At 35.1% G+C, this 20,642-nt stretch overlaps 3 protein-coding genes across 3 annotated transcripts; 2 read left to right on the top strand and 1 right to left on the bottom strand.

Annotated features, from left to right (window-relative positions):
- Positions 1-507: 507 nt before the first annotated feature.
- LOC129891792 (probable protein phosphatase 2C 55) lies at positions 508-1,481 on the bottom strand. Its single transcript, XM_055967274.1, has one exon. The coding sequence runs from the start codon at positions 1,479-1,481 to the stop codon at positions 627-629; it is 855 nt and encodes a 284-aa protein (XP_055823249.1). The 3' UTR covers positions 508-626.
- A 9,960-nt stretch (positions 1,482-11,441) lies between these two features.
- On the top strand, positions 11,442-14,183 carry LOC129891827 (uncharacterized). Its single transcript, XM_055967312.1, has one exon. It carries the CDS (start codon positions 11,504-11,506, stop codon positions 13,937-13,939), a length of 2,436 nt encoding a protein of 811 aa, XP_055823287.1. The 5' UTR covers positions 11,442-11,503; the 3' UTR covers positions 13,940-14,183.
- A 1,462-nt stretch (positions 14,184-15,645) lies between these two features.
- LOC129891828 (uncharacterized) lies at positions 15,646-18,823 on the top strand. The gene is made up of 2 exons (XM_055967313.1): positions 15,646-17,716; positions 18,504-18,823. The coding sequence occupies exon 1, from the start codon at positions 15,822-15,824 to the stop codon at positions 17,679-17,681; it is 1,860 nt and encodes a 619-aa protein (XP_055823288.1). The 5' UTR covers positions 15,646-15,821; the 3' UTR covers positions 17,682-17,716; positions 18,504-18,823.
- Positions 18,824-20,642: the final 1,819 nt, after the last annotated feature.

A 20,642-nucleotide genomic window follows, 5' to 3' on the forward strand; every position in this document is an offset into this window, starting at 1 on the left:
GAGGGTCCAAAATGCAAATAGGCACGAAGGTGAATATGCAGAAATTTTGATACTAGTACGGTATAATGAGTTTGCAGATTAGCAATGATTCAGTGGAAGCACATACCTGTCAGTTTCATACTATGATCGTGATCCCTTCCATTAAAGAGGAAGCGCTCCCTAGGACCAGGAGTTTCCTTGGGTTCGATCCAATCCATCCCAGTTAACTCCTCACTCTTTGGCTTTAGTGACCAAACAACATCTAGGACAAGGGGTTGACAATTAACTACTATTTCATATGGATCAATAGATCTTTGTTTTTTGCCTGTTTGCTAAGTAGACTACTCTGATCTACATAGGAGCAACAAAGCACTGAACTGTTTACTATGTAAGCAATTATTTTTAACATTTATCATGAGATTTAATTTATAAGTACCTTGATGATGTAAATATTTTATTTATCACACACAAATTAAAAATTAAAACTCATATAGAAATTAAAGGGGACTCAAGAAGATTATGAGCATCAATAGCAAAAGATTATAAGAAAGTTCATCCAAACTCATGTTAACGAATTTGATCAGGCATGTTTTACATCATCGATAAGAACAAGCCATAAATCCTGAACCCTAAACCCTTATATAGAACTATCGGGGCAAAATATGGGCAACTATCACTGTAATGTCATCACGCTTGCCACCACGATGATGTTTGCGAGCTTTGTTGGACTCTTCAGCAAAAGGTGTATTAATCCATGTACTTTTTGAATTCTGCAGTGCATATTCTGCAATCTTCTGTGCTAACATCTTTGGAAATGTTCCCAGTTCGCTTAAATCCACTAGCCCGTCACGTACTAGTATCTCCAACTCAGAGCCGTGAACATTATCGAACAATCCATCTGTAGCCATCACTATCACATCCCCTGTTCTTACTGTAACTTTAATTTCTTGTGCCACATTTGGATCATCAAGTTTAACACCATTCCCTAACTGAAAGGGATAATTGAATCTTTTTTGTTGAATTTCCGATTTGTAAACTATTACCCCATCTCTTATAACAACAAACCCGCTATCTCCAACATTGACCGCGTGTACAATATCACACGTTAAAGTCAAAATACAAGCTGTTGACGAACCTTTACATTTCGTGTTGAAATAAGCCTCGTTGAGAACTTTCATTGGATCAATTTTGTACCACTGATCTTTCTGCTTGTGAATCGATAATTCAGCATTTTTAACCAACTGTCTAGAATATTCTCCGGAATCGACACCCTTTTTCGCCCAGCCACCAACGCCATCCGCTACACCTATGGTTTCTTCCTCTATGCAAATAAAATGTGCATCTTCCCCTAGAGGTGCTTTGCTAGATTGTGGTATGTAAAATGAGCCAGCCGCCATCTTTGTCCTGAAATTCCCATTATTAAAACTTGAGACATTAGAACTCTCATCGCGAAAGTTCAGATCTTCGTCTATATCCATCTCATCTATAACATCTATATCCATCTCGACTATATCCATTTGAGAAACTAGTAAAGAAGTGACAGAGCCGGAAATTTATATAAGGGGATTCAAAAAAAATACTAGAGTACTATCGTGCTTAGGATTGAACTTGTGACTTGAGCAATTATTGAATTTCCTTTACAGCAATAACCAAATCTTGACGGATTTCTTTATGTTAGGGGAATCCACCAATTCATATATAATAAAAATAAATAAATCATTTTCCATAATCGCGGAAAATGCCAAAACATTTTATGGAGACTGAATAACACCTTGAGAAACTAGGTAATCCCTCCATTTCAGTTTGTTTGACCTGTTTGACTTGGCAAGAAATTTAAGAAAATAAAGAAAACTTTTGAATCTTGTGGTATAAAAATAAAGATATGGCAAATGTACTAAAATGTCCATTAATTTTGTGGTCTTAAACATGTCATATGAAAAGTTGAAATCTAAAAATTGCTAAGAACTGAAAGAATCATTTTTTTTTAAACAGACTAGAAATGAAGGTGAGTCAAACAAATTGACAAGTAGCGTTTGGGTGGGAATTGTATTTGGAACATCTTAGCTAGCGGACATAGATCTGTATTTTCAACTTCCTAAAAAACTGGTATGAGTTTTCAAAAACCCAGTTTTGGGGAGAAATTTTACTCATTCGCAAAACTTAACATTTTAAAATAAAATGCATATCCAAACACAACTTAAAGTTCCAAAAAATCTCAAATTTTCAAGTTTTAACTTTAAAATCTATTGTCAAACGGGAGCTTAATTGACTGTAAGCCATGAGTACTCAAAACTTATGTAGTAAACATATTGTGTATGATGTAGCTGCAATGAAAATTGTTGATGTTTACAATGCATGTCTAAACACAAAAATGTTAATGGTAATATTGTCACTATTTTAAACTCCCAAATCATGATAACCAAGGACGAATTCAGAATCTATAATTAATAGGTTCACAATATGCACACCTAGAAAATCAATCCTATTCCTTGCAACAAATGCAAATTCCTTGTTTGAAAATGATATTTGTTTGCATTCACCTCTCAGAAATCAGAAGACATACCTTTAGTCTCTGCTAAATTAAACCTACCCATCTAGTCCAAATAAACAGGTCCAAAATTCATATAAGCAAATCACCAGTTCATTCTCCATCAAATGTGGGACTCTAATACTCCCTTCACGCCCACACACAACTGAAGAGCGGATTGGAAGCACAAACGAGGATTTACCTAGCTCTCATACCATGTAATAGACAAGGCGTGGAGAGTAACTTATCTCATTACTCAAAGATACAATGATATAGATACATGAAGAAAATAAGCTAACCACGTTAACTAGATATTCAAATCCCTAAAATTCAGTATACCATCATATACATAATAATAGTGATACTGTAAATGAAAAATCAGAACAGAAGGGTTCATTCGAGAAAGTTACATTGTATATACAAGGTTTTTTTTTTATGTATATAGTAGCTGTTAAATCCCTTTATATGAAAGATAGAAAGTTTATATGAAATAAAAGGCAAAAAACAATGATTTACATCCATAAAGTCTGGCTGAGGATATGGGGAACTTGTTCTTTTTTCTCCCTGGAATTTCAAAATGCCGGTTCAGTTTGAGCACTGTGAAGTGAAAATTTTCAGAAAGCCTTAAAAATCATTCCTCTATAGATACACATTTTGTTCATCGCAGAACGAGGGCTCCCGTAGACTCCAAAAGAGAAAAGGTTACTTTTAAATAAGACGAAAGGCCAGCTAAGGCTTTTCTATATCACATGAGAGTGTGTATATGCAAAAAATGGTGATTAGTTTAATTAGGGAAAGTTATATTTACCAAAGCTTAACAATGAAAGGAAGGGATCAGCATAAGCACCAGTTCATATATAACATATCTGATAATTTTGCCAGAAAGAATGATAGACTCAACGTACTTTCAGTATTTGACCTCACTTGCTGAAACTGTCAAGGGTACAACTACAGAAGTCTATATATACCTCCTCCCCTCGCTGAAAAAATTAGAAACACAACTCCGAGACCTTCAATATAAAAGCATTTTATGCAATCTTTCCATTGATGTGCACAATAGGGGGAAAAAGCCCATTAGCTATAGAGTCATGCCGATATATACATTTCGCCTAGGTAAATCAAAAACCTATAAAATTAGGAAAATATCAGGGACCAGGAGCGGGGATGACTGAATATTCATTGCGATATGATATAGGATAGGTCTGTTCTTTACCATAGTTCACAAAACAAGATTCCAGTGTCATCAAAGCTGAAGCAGAGGCAGCGCCATTACAACACCAAAAATTGAAACTAGCAACATCACCAACCAAGTTGGGAAAGATTTCTTCTGTTGGTTTTTGACATGCTTCACTCTCTCCACTTCATCCTTTGTGGAATTGCCATGCGGCTCTTCCAAGACTGGTCTAGACTTTTGTGTTTCAGCTGTCATGGATGATACCTGCTCTGGACTTGGTGCAACATCAGCTGATTTTTCTAGTTTGACTAAGAGCCCGTTTGGATGGGCTTTAACTTGGTCAAAATCAACTTAAAACGTTTTTTTAACCTTTTGGATGTGTTTGCCTAATGCTAACTTTAAGCCATAAATTCTTAAAGTCATTAAAAAATGACAAGTTAGGATTCCTAACTTTTTTTTTCCAAGTGTTTAAAGTCATTTTCTTTGACCATGGAAATTACTTTTATATCCCTTATATGTTAACTAAATTCCAAACTACCCTTTTTATTCTTTTAACCCTAAAATTCACATCATTTTTCTCATTTAAGCATTTTTATCCAAACACTCAACTGCTTATTTATAAAAATAACTTTCAGCACTTCAAAGTTCTAAAAACACTTCATACATAAAAGTTACTTTTTAAGTCCATCCAAACGGGCTCTAAGTCATTGGTAGTAGCTATTTTCTAGGTTTTAGTTGTTACTTTGTTATTTGGTTCAGTTGTGGTATTTTTAATTATACTAGTGTAGATTTATTTTTCTAGAGTTTAGGAGAAGTGGTTTAATGGGAATATGATTCCTAAAAGTATGTAAGCCTTATAAGGCCACTCAACGTATGGAATGAAGTATCAAGCCATTTTTCTCTGCAAACAGTTTCATAGTTTTCTTCTCTTCCTTTCTTCCTTGTTAACTTTCTTTTCGATTATAAAGCTTTTGATTGTGCTTAGTTTAACACTTTGTATCAGAGCCAGCACAATGAATGATCTCCAAGTAGTTGGCAGAGTCAAAAAGCTTAATAACCAGAATTATAATACATGGGCAACATGTATAGTGTCTTATATGCAAGGGCAAGATCTTTGCGAAGTTGTCAAAGGAAGTGAAGTTACACAACCAGAGGCAGAGGATGCAAATGAAACATTGCGTAAGTGGAAGATCAAAGAAGGCAAAGCAATGTTTGCACTCAAAACAACAATCGACAAAGATGTGTTGGAGCATGTGTAACACCCCAATTTTTTTTTCGCCAAGACTCAAACCGTTCTTCATATATGTGTAGACTCGAAGTGAATAACTTGTAATTTTATATATGAGTTAGGATCAATTTCTAAGTATTTGAAGAGTATTATAGGTGGTTTAGGGTCATAATGGTTCTCTAACACCAAGCCGAGTCTAGAGAATTTCTATCGACTAAGTTTTTGAATGAGTTCGTATAAGGATCAACTTTGAACGACCATATATCCTATCATATAATGAATTGGGTGTCCTATGAGTATCAAATTAAATGTCTTTGAGTCTTCTTTTCAACGCCACCAAGATTGTATTTTTTGGAGTTCGGAGTCAAAAGTTATGACCATTTTACTATAGACCATCATTGCAGAAAATTCAGGCCTGGAGCTGCAGTGGCGCCCCGGTGCCACTATAGCGCCCGAAACTAGTCTCTGAAGTTTGTCCCTTGGCGCGATGCGCCACTATAGTGCCTGCAGGTTTTTGAATGCGTTTTTCTGTTTTTTCTTGAGAAAAGGGTATTATGGACCTTTCCCACCCATCCTATATCTAAAACACTGCCCCAGATATCACCATTTCTGCCCCCCACATCAGTTTCTAAGGGTTTTCTCTCCAAAAACACCCAAGAATGTTGAGAGCAAGATTTGAGAGAAGAAGAAGAAAAGCTAGGTGTCAAGCCATTCCTTCAAGTCTTGATTTCCTTCAATCTTCAAGTATGTAAGGCTAACCTAAAATATGGATTGAGTTCTTCCATATGCCCCATAGATGTGTTGGATGGAAGTTGTGAAAGGCTTGAACCTTCTATGAAGGTTTTCTTGAATTTTTCCTAAACTATAAAATATTTTTATATACTATTAATTGATTGATGATTTTTATGACTTGAATTATTGAATAATTATCTTTCATATTTATTTCATAAACCTTGGCTATATATTGGCTACAAATGATTTTTTGTCTATAAATTCATATGTATTGATGGTGTTCTTGAGTTGTGTTTTGTTGAGAGTATGGATTCATGTATTCATTCACATGAACCCAAGATGAGATTTCTTTTTTTTTTCATAATTGTTTTGAGGTTGAGATTGATGGTTTTTGTGTATATGTATTGATTGGAATGAAAAGAATGAATTGAGATAGCTATGAATGTGAATGGCATAAAAAGGAACGAAACCTTGGTAGAGCTAGTATGTCCTTTTGTCTCTATAAATTGAACATAGAATTAAATAAGGATTTTGGAGCAAGATGTTTGATGATGATGTGAATGATGATGTTTGATGATGATGTGAATGATGATGAGGTGAATGATGTTTATTTAACTAAGGAAAAATGATTGATAAAGAGGTTATGTTGATGATGATGTTTTGAGATGGAATGGATTGGAGTCTAATGTTCATACATCTTTATTTTTATAGACCCAATACCAATAACATCCAAAGCATGATCTTCTCCCATGAACACAGACCCTACTTAGATAAGATTATATTGATGGAACCATTCTCTCCTGGAAGTCATGTGTCATGTTGCTCCTGTGTCCATGATCCAGACATTAGTGAAATATTTTCTACCTTTATTATTTGATATTTCTTCACTACATAAAATATCGCCATCATCCAAGGTACTTGCAACATTCCCTTGAGCATTTGATGACTCAGGGTGTTCACTCTTCTTCTTGAACCGATAATCTTTTTTGAAGTGCCCTTTCTCGCCACAGTTGTAACACTTGATATTCTTCTTACTTCTTGATTGAGATCTACCGTGATTGTGACTTTCACTGGGGCCACATTCGATTGGTCTTTCTCTCACCATCATCAAAGCTTCAGATTGCTGCGAACTTGCTTGTCCGTCTTTCTTATTTTTGCGCTGATTTTCTTCTTCTAAGACAGCTACTGCAATTTCATCAAAAACTAGACTATCTATATTGTTTGCCAGGTTGATGATGAGTTGAACATACGAGTCAGGCAGACTTTGAAGTAGAAGCTCCGCACGTTCAGTCCCCTCTATTTTGCAACCCATTGTTGTAAGTTGCAAAAATAGAGTATTCAAAGTATTGATGTGTTCAGTAACCGACATGGACTCTGCCATTCGAAGAGTATACAATCTTCTTTTTAAGAAGATTTTATTATGCAAAGACTTGGCCTCATACAATCCCATAAGAGTATCCCATATTTCCTTGGCCGTCCGTTTTTCAGCCATACTAGACAACACTTGATCAGCTAGTGCCAAGTGTAGATCAGCAATTGCGTTGCTGTCTATGTCGTTCCACTTGCTATCATCAGTAAAGTCTGTGGGCGTGTTTTCAATCGCAGCTAAGCAATTGTCTGTTTCTCAATATCATTCTTATTTTCATTTTCTACAATGAGAAATTAGTCCCATTGAATTTCTCAACGTCAAACTTTATTCTATTCGATATTGTTATTTGTTTCACACCCTTCTAGATTGTTTCTGAATATTTTTGCGAACAATCATGACAAACTGTACCGTCACCAAAATTTACTATTCATGTGAATAGTACTTTTCACTAAATTTTAGTATTCACGAAAATTTACTATTCACAAATAGTACCTTCACATAAAATAGAAAGAATAACCGTGGGATCTGATACCACTGTTAGAGGGAGAAAGCACCACAACTAAAGTTTGATATGATAATAAATAATAAAAATAAATTAGACACGAGAATTTTACGTGAAAACCCCTCAAACAGATAGAGGGGAAAAATCATGGGGTAGAAGGATCTTACTATGATAATATGAGAGTACACTGCTCTCAAATACAAGGAGAAAACAACAGTAACACTTCTCTCTTATAAAAGGAACAACTCACTAAAGAGGACACTCAAGACTATAATATTTATCTTGGTATATAACTCTCTTTGTTTTCTTACTCTTTTGGATTGTATTTTGTGGATAAGCTAAATGAGGGCAAGAGGCCCTCTATTTATTGGAAACTAGAAACACGTAAAATCCGCGTACTGCACCTCCCTTTTTTGACTATGCGTTCAAAACGTGTTTTGTTTCCTTTTTGACTATGCATTTTGTTCCCTTTTTGACTACGCGTTCAAAATTCGTTTTGTAGTATTTGACTATCTTGCAGCGAGCAACATGAATTTTCGGAGAAAACAATAAACAGGGAGCATCAAAATATTTTTTATAAGGTTTCTTCTAGACTCTCAAATTTCCAAAAGTAAACAAGCCAATAATTTCACTTATTGTTAATAACGGCAATGTCTAGATCAACTTGTACGCATCTTGATTAATGCATTGGCTACCTACTGCCTCCCATAATGTAAGATTGTGTAAGGAATAGATTCGAAAATTTTCTGATGATTTATTCATTGATGATGTGTTGCTTTATACAGAATTGTTGTTATGCTACCAGACGAAAAAATAGAATGTTATAGTGTTTGTACAGCTGTGTATTCTGCACTAACAAATATTCTAACCTAAAATGTCTACAATATTCTGAGTTGGGCTCAACTAGTCTGATAAATTGTTTGGGTCACTTCTTCAATAATTGCTCTTTGTTTTATGAGGCCCATTTGGGAATAATCTTAACTAAGCCCAATGCTGGAATAAAATGAACCCAGACCAAATTTTAAGAAACAGACAAGGATAGACTTTTATCTTCTTCTTCCTTTGTCTTTTTTGTCTGAGACTCTTCAGTAACCTCGGTAATGTCGATACCATTGTCAACACATAAGCACAGGTATTCAGTAACACTGTCCACCAAAACTTAGCTATCATCCGAATCAATCAATCAACATTATATATTTGAATCAAAATTAACATATCTTCCAAAGTAACAGATGATTATCCCCATGATAAAATGCATGTGTTAAGTCTCCAAACACCATTTCTCAGCAAGAGCAATAACCAAATCACTATGCAGATAAATCTTCATTATATCAGTGTTTATATGTCTAAATTTATGATCAAAATTAAGCAATTTGACTCTATAAATTCGAACAATGTCGTATAAAATTGAGACAGAGGGAGTACTCACTTTATCTCAATTTATGGCATCCTCTGTATTTCGAAAGTCAAATTTTTTAAACAACTGTTAATTCATACATGAAATTTTTGAGTTATTTTGAAATAAAATTTATATATACAATAGCTTACTCAGAATTTTGAATAAGCTGTATTGATATTTAGAGCATAAAGGATTAAAAAAAAAAAACGCCAAGCAACATCTTATGTCAAGTGTTGTCATTTGTTCTATATATCACTTTATGCTTAGTTATGTATTTAACAAAAAATTCCAACGTAACGACATCACTTGACGCCCCTTCTCTTAATATGATCCACCCATGTTTAAGAACTATGTATAAAGTACTACGTTATGATATACGTAAAGAAATCACGGACAAAGAATTTTTTTGTTTAATTTTCAAAATCTAAATAGTATTACATAAATTGAGACGAAAAGTATAGGGCAAATGCACTGAAAAGTTTCCGGTTGTTTTGGTTTATACTATCTTTCAGTCTGGGCATGAAAAATAAGAAGCACAATATCAGCTTAAAATTCCGTTTATAGGCAAACAAACATTTAGCTGCTTTAAAAAGGTGTAAAAGTTTTTAAACCCTTGAATTTTTTTAATTTATATTTTTCTTTTCAAAACGTTTAATTTATCTAAATGATCATGTAAATTGAAGTGTTCAACTGACACGATGAGGATGCACAAGTTGAGATATTTTGATGTGTATATTAAAAGTTTGAATATTTACTTGTCAGTTAAGGCAAAGTTTAAATGTTCGTTTATATATTGTCAACTATATATGGTTCACGTATTAATAATGTACATGTTTTAGAACATGCCAAATATCAATGTACCTGGTGGTACAATATGAACCTTACGCCCTGTCATATTTTGTTTTGTCATAATTTTCATCACAAATATCCCCCTCTTTACGTTGACAATCAACATACTGCAATCGTTTTCTTCTATCAGAACTTGGGATTTGAGGCATACACATGTAAAGTTTAAGTAATATACAAAGTCAGCAATGGCAGAGCCATATTATTCAAAGGTTGTCAATTGACACACCTTCACTTCAAAATAAAAAGTATATTTTGTAGATAAGTAAGAACTTTTTTGTGTGTATATATATATATATATATATATATACTATGTGAATTTCATCGTATATACATTTTCATACTCCCACTATCCCAATTTATGTGGATTTTTCATTCTTCGAGAGTGAAACAATTTAAGTTTGGCTGAGAATTTGCACATGGAATCTTCATTTTTAAATGAATTTTATATATTTGTAAACTACATAAAAAAATATTATAAGTCACAGTAATTGATACTTCAAAATATTTTAAAAATATATTTAAAAAATTACAATCAAAGATAGACTTATTTGAATCTCGAAATCCAAAAAAAGCTACATGAATTAGGTCGAAGGGAGTATTTATTTGTTGTATTGCAGCAGATAATAAATCTTATTTTCAATATTTCAAAATATTACATTTTAAACTTCTTTTTGACCATTATTTTAAAGTTGAAATTTGAAAATTTGAGTTATTAAAGTTGTCAAATTTCTTGACAATCTATGATCAAACACTAACCAAAATATATTTAATACAATAAATTTTTAAAATCTACAGTCAAACACTAATTTAAAAATATTAATTACACTAAATTTTCAAAAATTTTGATCAAATATTAACTAAAAAAATATTAAATTACACTAAATTTACAGAATCTATTGTCAAAAATTATTAATTACACTAAAACTCATTTTTAACAGTGTATAACCCTTAAAAACTCATTTTTCTTTTGTTATTGATTTTTTAAATTACAATATTATTAGTTAGTGACTCACGACCTTTTATATAGCTCAATTAGTACATTTGGAAGTGACTAAAAGGATAAAAAGTGTCAGGCAAATAAAACACAGCAGCTATTGTCAGTATAGAACATTTCCTTTTTTTGTATACAATTTAAGGGTGTGTTTGGTTGGAAGGAAAATGTATTTGCGGAAAATATTTTTTGAAAATAAGTGAAATAATTAATTATTTTCTAGTGTTAAAAACAATATGAAAATATGATAGGTTGGGAGGTGGGGGCTCGGGGGGGGGGGGGGGGGGTTGTTACTATCTTTTTTTTTATTATTATTATTTATTTCTTGTACTTCCGTTACGTTTTTCTAAATTGCTTTAGTTATTTTTTTTTGAGATAAGGATTTCTCAGAAATAAACTCTCTACTTTTATTGTAAAGATAAAATTTGCCTACTCACGCACCATTACTTGAAACTACATATGTTACTATTGCTTTTTGTTTTATAGCAAAAATATGTTTGACCAGCCAAACATAACTAAATTAAAAACGTTTTCTGGAAGATATTTTTCTCTATACCAAACAACAATTGGTCAAAAAAAAAGGTTCCCTTACCTGAAAATATCAAGTAATGATTATTAAAATCAATTTCATACAACAAACACACTGAAAATCTTTTCTTTTCTTCATTTTTTTTCAGTACAAAGACTCTTCTTGTCTCTTAAGTAAAGAAAAGAAACTCACTCTCTTGGTGAAACTTCCATTTTGAAAAATCAATGAAAGATTCAATCTTTGATGGAAGAGAAGAGTTTATGGTTTCACCACTTGGTGGAATCCCACAACTAAGAAAAGCCCATTTCTTGAAACCCATCGCTTCTTCCATTGAAGGTCCAAACTTGAAGCTTCCTTCACTCCCTTTTTCATCTGAATCTGAATGGCCATTGAAAGTCTCCTTTAATGGCTGTAGGCATCACCAGAACAAATGGAAGAAATGGGTTGCAGCCATGGAGTCTGTTCATCACTCTGTATGGAAAGCTGCTGGTATTTATGAAGCTATAATGGGTTCAGTATATAAAGTCCATACAGATAAAGATTTGATTTTTGGGTTGGTAGAAAGGTGGTGTTGTGATACTAACACATTTCTATTTCCATGGGGTGAAGCTACTGTTACTCTTGAAGATATGATGATTTTGGGAGGGTTCTCTGTTTTGGGTGACCCTGTTTTCTTACCCCTTCAATACCGTGAGTTGGTACAAATTGAGGAAAATCTTGAAAAAGCGCGAAGGGACCTTATCGGATTGAAGGCTGATAATCATACTAGGTGGTTAAATTTTTTCATGAACAGTGGTAGGGATTATGAACATGAAGCTTTTCTTTCTCTTTGGTTATCAAGATTTGTGTTTCCAGGTAATGAGTACGATAAAATAGGTACACATGTTTTCCCTATAGCTGTTAATCTTGCTAGAGGTACGCTACTAGCGCTTGCTCCTGCTGTTCTTGCTAGCATATATAGGGACTTGAGCTTGTTGAAACAGACTATGATAATGGCTTCATCAAAAGTTCCAAGTAGAAATAGAGACAGATTTGACATTCTTGAAATTAGTCTTTGGGCGCCACAGTTCTTTGTTCAAGTTTGGGCTTGGGAGAGGTTGGTAGCTTTGCAGCCAGAGCAGGCTCAGAATAACAATATGGTTAGTGGGGTGAGAATAGGACGATGGCACAATGTGAAACAATCAGGTGTGATTAATGTGAGGAATACTATTGACTCCTCTGGAGAGACGTTTCAGTGGAGGCCATATACCTTGGCTGTGGAAGGTTGGTTAGTTCCCAGGTTCTACAAGGAAAAAGAAGAGTGGACAGTAGTTGAAGGACAAAATTTGGATCAGGAAATGGAGTCTTTCGTTCGATGCTTGAGGGCGTCTGAGCTTGTTGGTTTAGATTGTCAAGAACCTTATCGACCAAATCGTGTAGCAATGCAGTTTGGATATGATCAAGACTTCCCTAAATGGATTCCTCGCTCGCCTTCAAGTCCAGAACTTGCCTGGTACAACTACAGCAGACCTACTGATTCTGATTTTAGGTTATACTATCCGTCTAGGCTGTTTGAACCGGATGTAACTATACAGTATTTGAAATGGTGGAGAAAAGAAATACTATTTCTAGCTGATGCATTGAAAGGATTTTCTCATGGACGAAGAAGTAAAAGAAGATCAAAACGTCTTTGTAACCTTTATGATTCTCCTGCTTTTGCTCCCAAGTTAAAGCAGGTGAAACTAGAAACTGATTGGGATGTTTGTGATGTTCTTCCTGGTATACGGACTGACTGTCAACCGAAACAAGTGGAGAATTACCCTGCTGCTCCTCCTGGATTTCTGAATTACCCTGCTGTTCCTCCTGGATTTCCGAATTACCCTACTGCTCCTCCTGGATTTCCGAATTACCCTGCTGTTCCTCCTGGTTTTCCAAATTACCCTGCTGTTCCTCCTGGTTTTCCTCCCAAGTGTTGTGGGAAAAATGACAAGAAGAATTTGTCTATTGGAGTTTCACAAACAATGGCTTGTGACAGTGTGCCTTGTCGCTCAACGCAGAAGCATATTGCAAAAAAGACAGTTTACACATTCACTGACTATGCACATGAAAGCAATGGCAGTAGCATTGTAGTTCCCCCCAAGTGCAATGGGGAAAATGACAAGGAGAATATATCTGTGGGGGTTTGTCAAACAGTGGCATGTGACGTTGTGCCTCCTGGTTCAATGGAGAAGCATAAAGCAGGAGAGAGCGTTTACACATCCACTGATGCACATGATAGCAATGATAGTAGCAGTGTTGTTCTTCCGAAGTGTGTTTTGGAATATGACAAGGAGAATTTATACGTTGTGCCTCCTGGTTTAACGGAGAAGCATAATGCAGGACAAAGTGTTTACACATCCACTGATGCACATGACAGCAACGAGAGTAGCAGTGTAGTTCCCCCCAAGTGCAACAGGGAAAATGACAAGGAGAATTTATCTATGGAAGTTAGTCAAACAGTGGCTTGTGACGCTGTGGCTCCTAGTTCAACGGAGAGGCATGCTGGCTGGGAAGATGACAGAAATGAGAGTAACAGGAATATAGCCCGCGATCTTGTTAACAAATGTGATGATCTTATAACGGATATAGAACTTAAGCTTAGCGAGCTCGAGAGACAAGTTGCTTTACACAGGAGATGCTAGATTCAATATAGTACGATTTCAAATACCTGTTTATTTTCCTTTTGTGTAGTTTACTTGCTGTAGAGTTATTGCTTGGTTTACCTATTCAAATTTTCTGCTTACTCTCTCTTTTGATTAGTTTTTGTATACACTGCTTGAATAGTATATTTCTAGTTTTGGCAGTAAGGATTGTCTGCAATGCTGCTGCATAGTTATCAAAAGTTTTATGAATCCTTTGCAAAGATCAAAAGAATTCTTGTTTAGTCAGTGGTGTAAAGGAATGCCTCATTCTCTTGTTGCGTAATTACATATTGATGAGATTTGTCACGACGTCTAAATATTTATTTCAATTGGTAAATTAACATGCTTATTTAGTTGTCTTTGATAGTTTGATCTTTTGATGGTTAAATGATACTCACAGGAAATACCATTTTTGCTTGAAGTGAATAAGAAATTACGAACTTCTAGTAGCAGTGTGATTTGATTCTCTTTTGAAATAAATGTTAACAAGTGCGCAACGACGAAAAAAGTGTCTGGTTTGTTGTGATTTATTATAATTTTGGAAGCTCTTTTAGTGTGGTATTATTATCAAGTTTTACTTAAAACGAGATTTGATTAGTTTAGAGTTTAGACATGATGCCTTTTTAAGTCATAGATGAAAATGTATCATCGAAATTTAAAGGTAAGTTTTGTAGAGTGATGGTTAGATCGATTTTATTGTATGAGGTGGAGTGTTGGTCAATTAGAACTATCATGTTAAGAAGATGCATAGCATGGAAATGAAGATGTTAAGATGGATGTGTGGGCATTCAAGAAGTGATAAGATTAGGGAATGAGATTATTTAGGATAAGGTAGGGAGTTACATTTGTGATGGCAAGATGAGAGAAGCAAGATTGAAATGTTTTGGATATGTGAAAAAGAGATGAGCATACGCCCCAATGAGGAGGTGCGAGAGGTTGGTTGTAGTAGGTACAAGGAGAAGTACAAGTAGGTCGAAGAATTATTGGGAAAAGGTGATTAAATAGGACATAATGTAACTTCAGGTTACTGAGGACATCATCTTAGATAGGAGGACGTGGAGTACGCATATTAGGGTTAAAGATTAATACGTAGTGAAGAGTTGTTTTGCTTTTAGAGAGTTTAGGATTGTTGGTGTTTATCGTTGTATTAGTCGTATTATTGCAGTTCTTGCTTTTGATATCTATCATCGTTTATTGATTACTGTGTTTCGATTATTGCACTATTTTATAGTTATTATTCCTTTCTTATAAGCTTTGCAATTTTTTCCTCATTAGTTATTATGTTTCTACACTATTTCTTCTTATTTGTACTTAAATTTGTTGTATTGGGTCAATAATCTTTTGGAAATAATTGTGTACACTCTATTCTTCCAAAACCGCTTATGAAATTTTACTATGTATTTTACTATTATAGGGATGCATGAAATATTGATACTAGTCACTTTTTGTAATTTTGCACTAAAAACATTTATTTATTTTTAAAAAATTAACTATCAAACACAATCTAATTATCAAAATCACTTTTCGAACAATTTCAAATTTACCTCAAATAAACAATGAATAAACCCTTAATTCGATTCAAAAAAATTAGGCTTTTTTGCTAATTGAATAGATTTTTTCCTTTAGTGGTTTTGCCCAATCTGCTATCATTACCAAAATATAAACTTCTTTTTCTTCAAAAATATTTTTATGAAAAACTATTTTAATTAAGTTCTTTTTTTTTCCCCCAATTTTTTCCTTTTCCTTACGCCCTCAATTTCCTGGGCAACATAAACCCTAAATCTTTGCTGTTGGTCCTCACTTCCAATACCCTAAAACAGAGACAATAAACTTGAATTCGCCGGCCGCCGCCGCCGCCGCCGCCGTAGCCGTAAAGAGAAAAATGGTATTGAAGCTATTTGAGGGTGACTATGATGAGCTGGACAAGATTGAGATCAACGAGGAATTCGCCCGCCGGTACGAGCACAACAAGAAAAGAGAGGACTTGCAAAAGCTGGAAGAGCTGAAGAAGAAAGGCATTGTTGATGACTCCGACACAGCATCCGATGACGAAGAAGACGAAGAAGAAGAGGATTTGGACCCTTCAAGTAATTTAAAGTTCTTTGATGGTTTGCTTAAGATAAAAAAAGGTGACCCAGTTTTGAATACCAAAGATGCTAAGTTATTCGATTCTGATTCTGAAACAAATTCTGAGTCGGAGGAGGATAAGGAGAAGAAAATGAAAAAGAAAAAGCCAATGTATTTAAAGGATGTAGTCTCTAAGCATTTGATTGAGGAAGGTCCGGAATTCGGAGATGAAGAGGAGGAGGAGGAGAATAAAGTGAAGACATATTCCGAGGAGCAAGATGATTTGCGAGACGAGTTTTTAAATGCTGTTAAGGAGGATGATGAGGAAGAGGAGGAGGACTTGTTTAAGGTGAAAGAGATTGAGAAAGACGAGGAGGAGGGTGACCCGGAGTTTACTAAGAAGTTGGATGAGTTTTTCGGGGAGGATGATAAGTTGGATGAGGAGACAGTGTTTTTAAAGGATTTTTTTAGGAAGGAGATGTGGAGGGATGATAAGAAAAGTAGTAAGAGAGGGGATGAAATGATGATGGAGGAGGTGGAATTTTCGGAGGATGAGGAGGAGATTGAGAGACAAGAGGATTATGAGAGGGAGTTTAATTTCAGATTTGAGGAAAATGCAGGTGATAGAGTGTGGGGACATTCAAGGAAGGTGGAGGGATCAGTGAGGAAAAAGCCAAATGTGAGGAAGTTGCAGAGGGAGAGAAAGGAAGAGAGAATGGTGCAGGCGGAAGAGGAGAGAAAAGAGGAGTTGAAACGATTGAAGAACTTGAAGAAGAAGGAGATGAAGGAGAAGCTTGAGAAGATTAAGGAGACTGCTGGGATAGGAGATGATGGTGTTTGCTTGTTGGATGTGGATGATTTGGAGGAAGAATTTGATCCAGATAAGTACGATAGAAAGATGAAGGCGTCTTTTGGTGATGCCTACTATGAGGGAGATGATATGGATCCTGAATTTGGAAATGATGGGGATGAACTTGAGAAGCCAGATTTTGACAAGGAAGATGAGTTACTAGGACTCCCCAAGGGATGGGATAATGTGGACAAGCCTCGTGATGGTTTTCTATCAACTAGGGAAAAACTTCTGAAAGCTATAGAGAATGAAGGTGATCATGAGCAAACAACAGATGACAACAAAGTAAGTGGAGATGATGATGATGAGGTTGCTGAAGAAGGTAAACGGAAGAAGAAACGGAAGCGGACCAATGCAGTAATGAAGGCAGTTAGAGAAGAACTAATGGAGGAGTATTATAAATTGGACTATGAGGATACTATTGAGGATTTAAAGACAAGATTTAAGTATAGGCCTGTCAAACCTAAGAGATTCGGGCTTGCTCCAGCAGAGGTGCTAATGATGGAGGATAAGGAGTTAAATCAGTATGTCCCTTTGAAGAAGATAGCGCCATATAGAGAAAAGGAATGGAAGGTATCCCGTATGAAAATGTTGCAACTGAAAGATATGCCAAAATCTGACAAGAAGCCGAAGTTTGATAATAAGGAAAAAGTTGAAGGTGAGACAGATGATAGGAAAAGGAAACAAGAGGAAGCTGACGGAGACACAAGCAAACAATCCAGGCGAAGTAGGAAACGAAAGAAACAAGCTGAGCATAATCTATCTACATCAAGGCTTAAGGCATATTCAGCTAACCCATCAGGGTCAAACAGCAAAAAGAAGTAGCAGGCAGTTAATGGGGAAGCAGTTTTGTATTACAGGTAGTTAATTAAGAATTATTTTGCAGCATGTTCGTTTTCAAATTGGTTTGTTCGAATCATATTATTTATTTCAGATTGTAATTCTATTACGTGGAAAAATTTGTATCGTGCTGTATTTTAGTTGAAACTATCAAGTACATTTGTTTCATGGTGCTGTATTTTGGAAAATTAATAAAGTTGTTTGGAAGTTTAAATGTCACTATAGTTGTAAATGCATGGAGTTGTTGTAGTCTATCTGAAATCAAGTAAACAACTAACATAGAATCCTTCAGACTGCGCCGGTCAACTCTATTATCATATGGACGATGGGTCTGCTTTGAATTCTCTAGGCCTTCTTACACTGAACTTACAGGATGTATAATAATTGTGTGATCAAAGACATGTCCTATATACCATGTATCGGAGATAGATTTGAGAATAGGTGTGATAGCAAGGTCTTTTTTTGTGTTTTTTCCCCTGTATTGAACCAAAGCAACGGGAGAGAGAAAAAGAGCCTTCACTTACACCAATAGAATGGGAGAAGGGGAAAAGTATGTTTGTGGTAGTTATATGTGTATAAGAAGTGAATAAAAATTTACTTTATCATAAAAAAGAGTTGGGTGACACAACACTATAGCAAACAATTAAGTGGTAACGAATTAATTGAACATCAAGCTTGCTATGCATTGACACGAATTATTATTTTGGTAAGTAGAAGTGCCTCAATTCATTTACTTAACTATTGGATTGGTTTTCATTTCTGTGCAACTCTCATGGACTAAAGTCTTCTCTCTGGAATTGATCGCAGTTATGAAGCAAATTGCTGATTACAAGGTAGATATCTGGGAGTTCATGTTGTAACTTTTAGAGATGCATATATCCATTTTGGAGGGGGACAGGAGCAAGGAATATACATGATATCTTCTGTGTCCTCAAGCATAAACGTTCATTTTAAATTACTTGTTGGTTGAGTGATAGGGAGCTAAGTGTTTTAACAGGAAGCTCATGATTATTGGACTTTTGCAAATTAAATTTGCTTGTTTTGCCAATTCTTTCAAAGAGTCTTGAGAGGAAACATGTACTGGATTACTCGTTTTGATCCTAAAACAAAAGGATTTTGCTGTGTTAGTGTTTGTTCTTTACAACAACCTTTTTTATTTCAAAATGTTACTGTTTGTTCTCCAAGCTGCTAACTTTAGGTATTGTAAGTTACTAAGTTGTGTTCTTTTGAAGAAATTGTAGAGTGAAGGGCTCTGTTTATTTCCTTTTTTTATTTTGCTTCCATGCTCATTGTGGTATTACACAATCTTCCAACTTACACTCTTATAATTCTTGAAAAAGTTGTGATCTTTAATGGCGGGTTTTGGATTCTTGCTCGGTTTTCTGCTTCTCTAGTTGTTTGAACAACTTCTTGTATCAAATTTCATTGCTCCTTGCTTACGGTGTATTAAAGCTCTGAAATTTTTTCTGTGCTGCAATAGGTTTCTTGTTTTAACTGTTAGTAATTGTTCCTCAAGCTGCTAACTTTCGGTATTGCATGTTAATAGATTATGTTCTATTGAAGTAATTGTGGAGTGAGGAGCACTGTTTTTTTCTTCTTTTTGGTGCTTGTTAATGACAACCCTGTGTATTACCCCCCTTGGATGTGGACTAGCAGTCCATGAGGTTTTTGAGAACTATGGAGTCTTAGGATTAAATCCAAACACACTAGGTGATTTTTTTTCATTTGTTCAAGCCTCGACAAATAGAGTTATCCACTTAAATGTTTGGTGAGAGGTAGAAAGTATCCTGTGGAAGTTGTTGAAATATGTGTAAGTTGACCTGGCGGAGCGAATCTGGGGTAAGGCTCTTCCCCCTGAATGGGGCCCACACAGCATGAATCCGAATATAGTCGGACTCTAATGTGGGTACCGGATATTGGATGGGAAACCAAAAAAAGAACTTGTTCTGTTTAGTTGCCCCTGCTTTTCCTTATGCTTTTGATCCATCTTTACTATTACGAACTAGAAGCTTCTTGTTCCTCAATTTCTCTCATAACTAGTGACGAAGATGACGATGATGATGAGGAAGAGGAGGATCAACCACTTGCCAACAAGAGAAAATGAACCATTTCCTTGTATGTTTATTCTGCTTTTGTTCCATGCTTAGAGAATTAAAGAGTATGTAGTAGTAGTTGGAAGAGGAAGCTTTAGATCATTGTCTAACTTCTTTTTTTTAAAAGTTATTGCAAACGTTGAATAACACTATAATGTTTTGTTTGTAGGGTTGAAAAATATATGAGTAGAAGTTACGTTCGAGTATAACAACGTTTGAAAGAGTAATTTCTTAAAGTTTAGTATCATTCAACTTTCAAAAATAGAGACAAGATCTAAAATGGGACCTAAGAAAAAGACATTTGCCTGAATCATCCGAAGAGGAAAAGTTGTTTGGACTATCCATACACCTAATATAAACTCTCTTTCAAGAAACACACAAGCAAAAGTTTATTCCATCATGTGAACACCATCCAAGAACCTTTCTTCATAACAAAGTATTAAAAAAAAAAAAAGAATACCCCCACCCCACTCTACCCCACTCCCAAAAACACATACACCATATTCAATCAAATACTCTCAAATTGCAGATATTGGAGATGGTGCAGGAGCAGCAATGCTACAATAATACATCAATATATAACCTAAACTTGGATTAAAAGGGAAAAGTTTAGACCAACATTTACTATCAATCCCATTAACCACTTCACAACAAGAAGCATCAAGCCATCCAATACCAGTAAATACTTTATAAACTCCTTTTACACAACCATTTATGCTCTTAAGTGATGACCAACATTCAACAACTCCATCATCATTAGGACTTGGTCCCAATCTAATTGGATCAAATCTAGCCATGACTAGTGAATTTGTCATGCATAATATACTGAAAAATGCAAATACCTTTAGGGATT

The sequence above is a fragment of the Solanum dulcamara genome, chromosome 6, assembly GCF_947179165.1.
Source record: "Solanum dulcamara chromosome 6, daSolDulc1.2, whole genome shotgun sequence".
Lineage (NCBI taxonomy): Eukaryota > Viridiplantae > Streptophyta > Magnoliopsida > Solanales > Solanaceae > Solanum > Solanum dulcamara.

Excerpts from the sequence above, each read along its gene's own strand:
- LOC129891792 (XM_055967274.1), bottom strand. The coding sequence starts at position 1,481 with ATGGATATAGATGTTATAGATGAGATGGATATAGACGAAGATCTGAAC.
- LOC129891827 (XM_055967312.1), top strand. The coding sequence starts at position 11,504 with ATGAAAGATTCAATCTTTGATGGAAGAGAAGAGTTTATGGTTTCACCA.
- LOC129891828 (XM_055967313.1), top strand. The coding sequence starts at position 15,822 with ATGGTATTGAAGCTATTTGAGGGTGACTATGATGAGCTGGACAAGATT.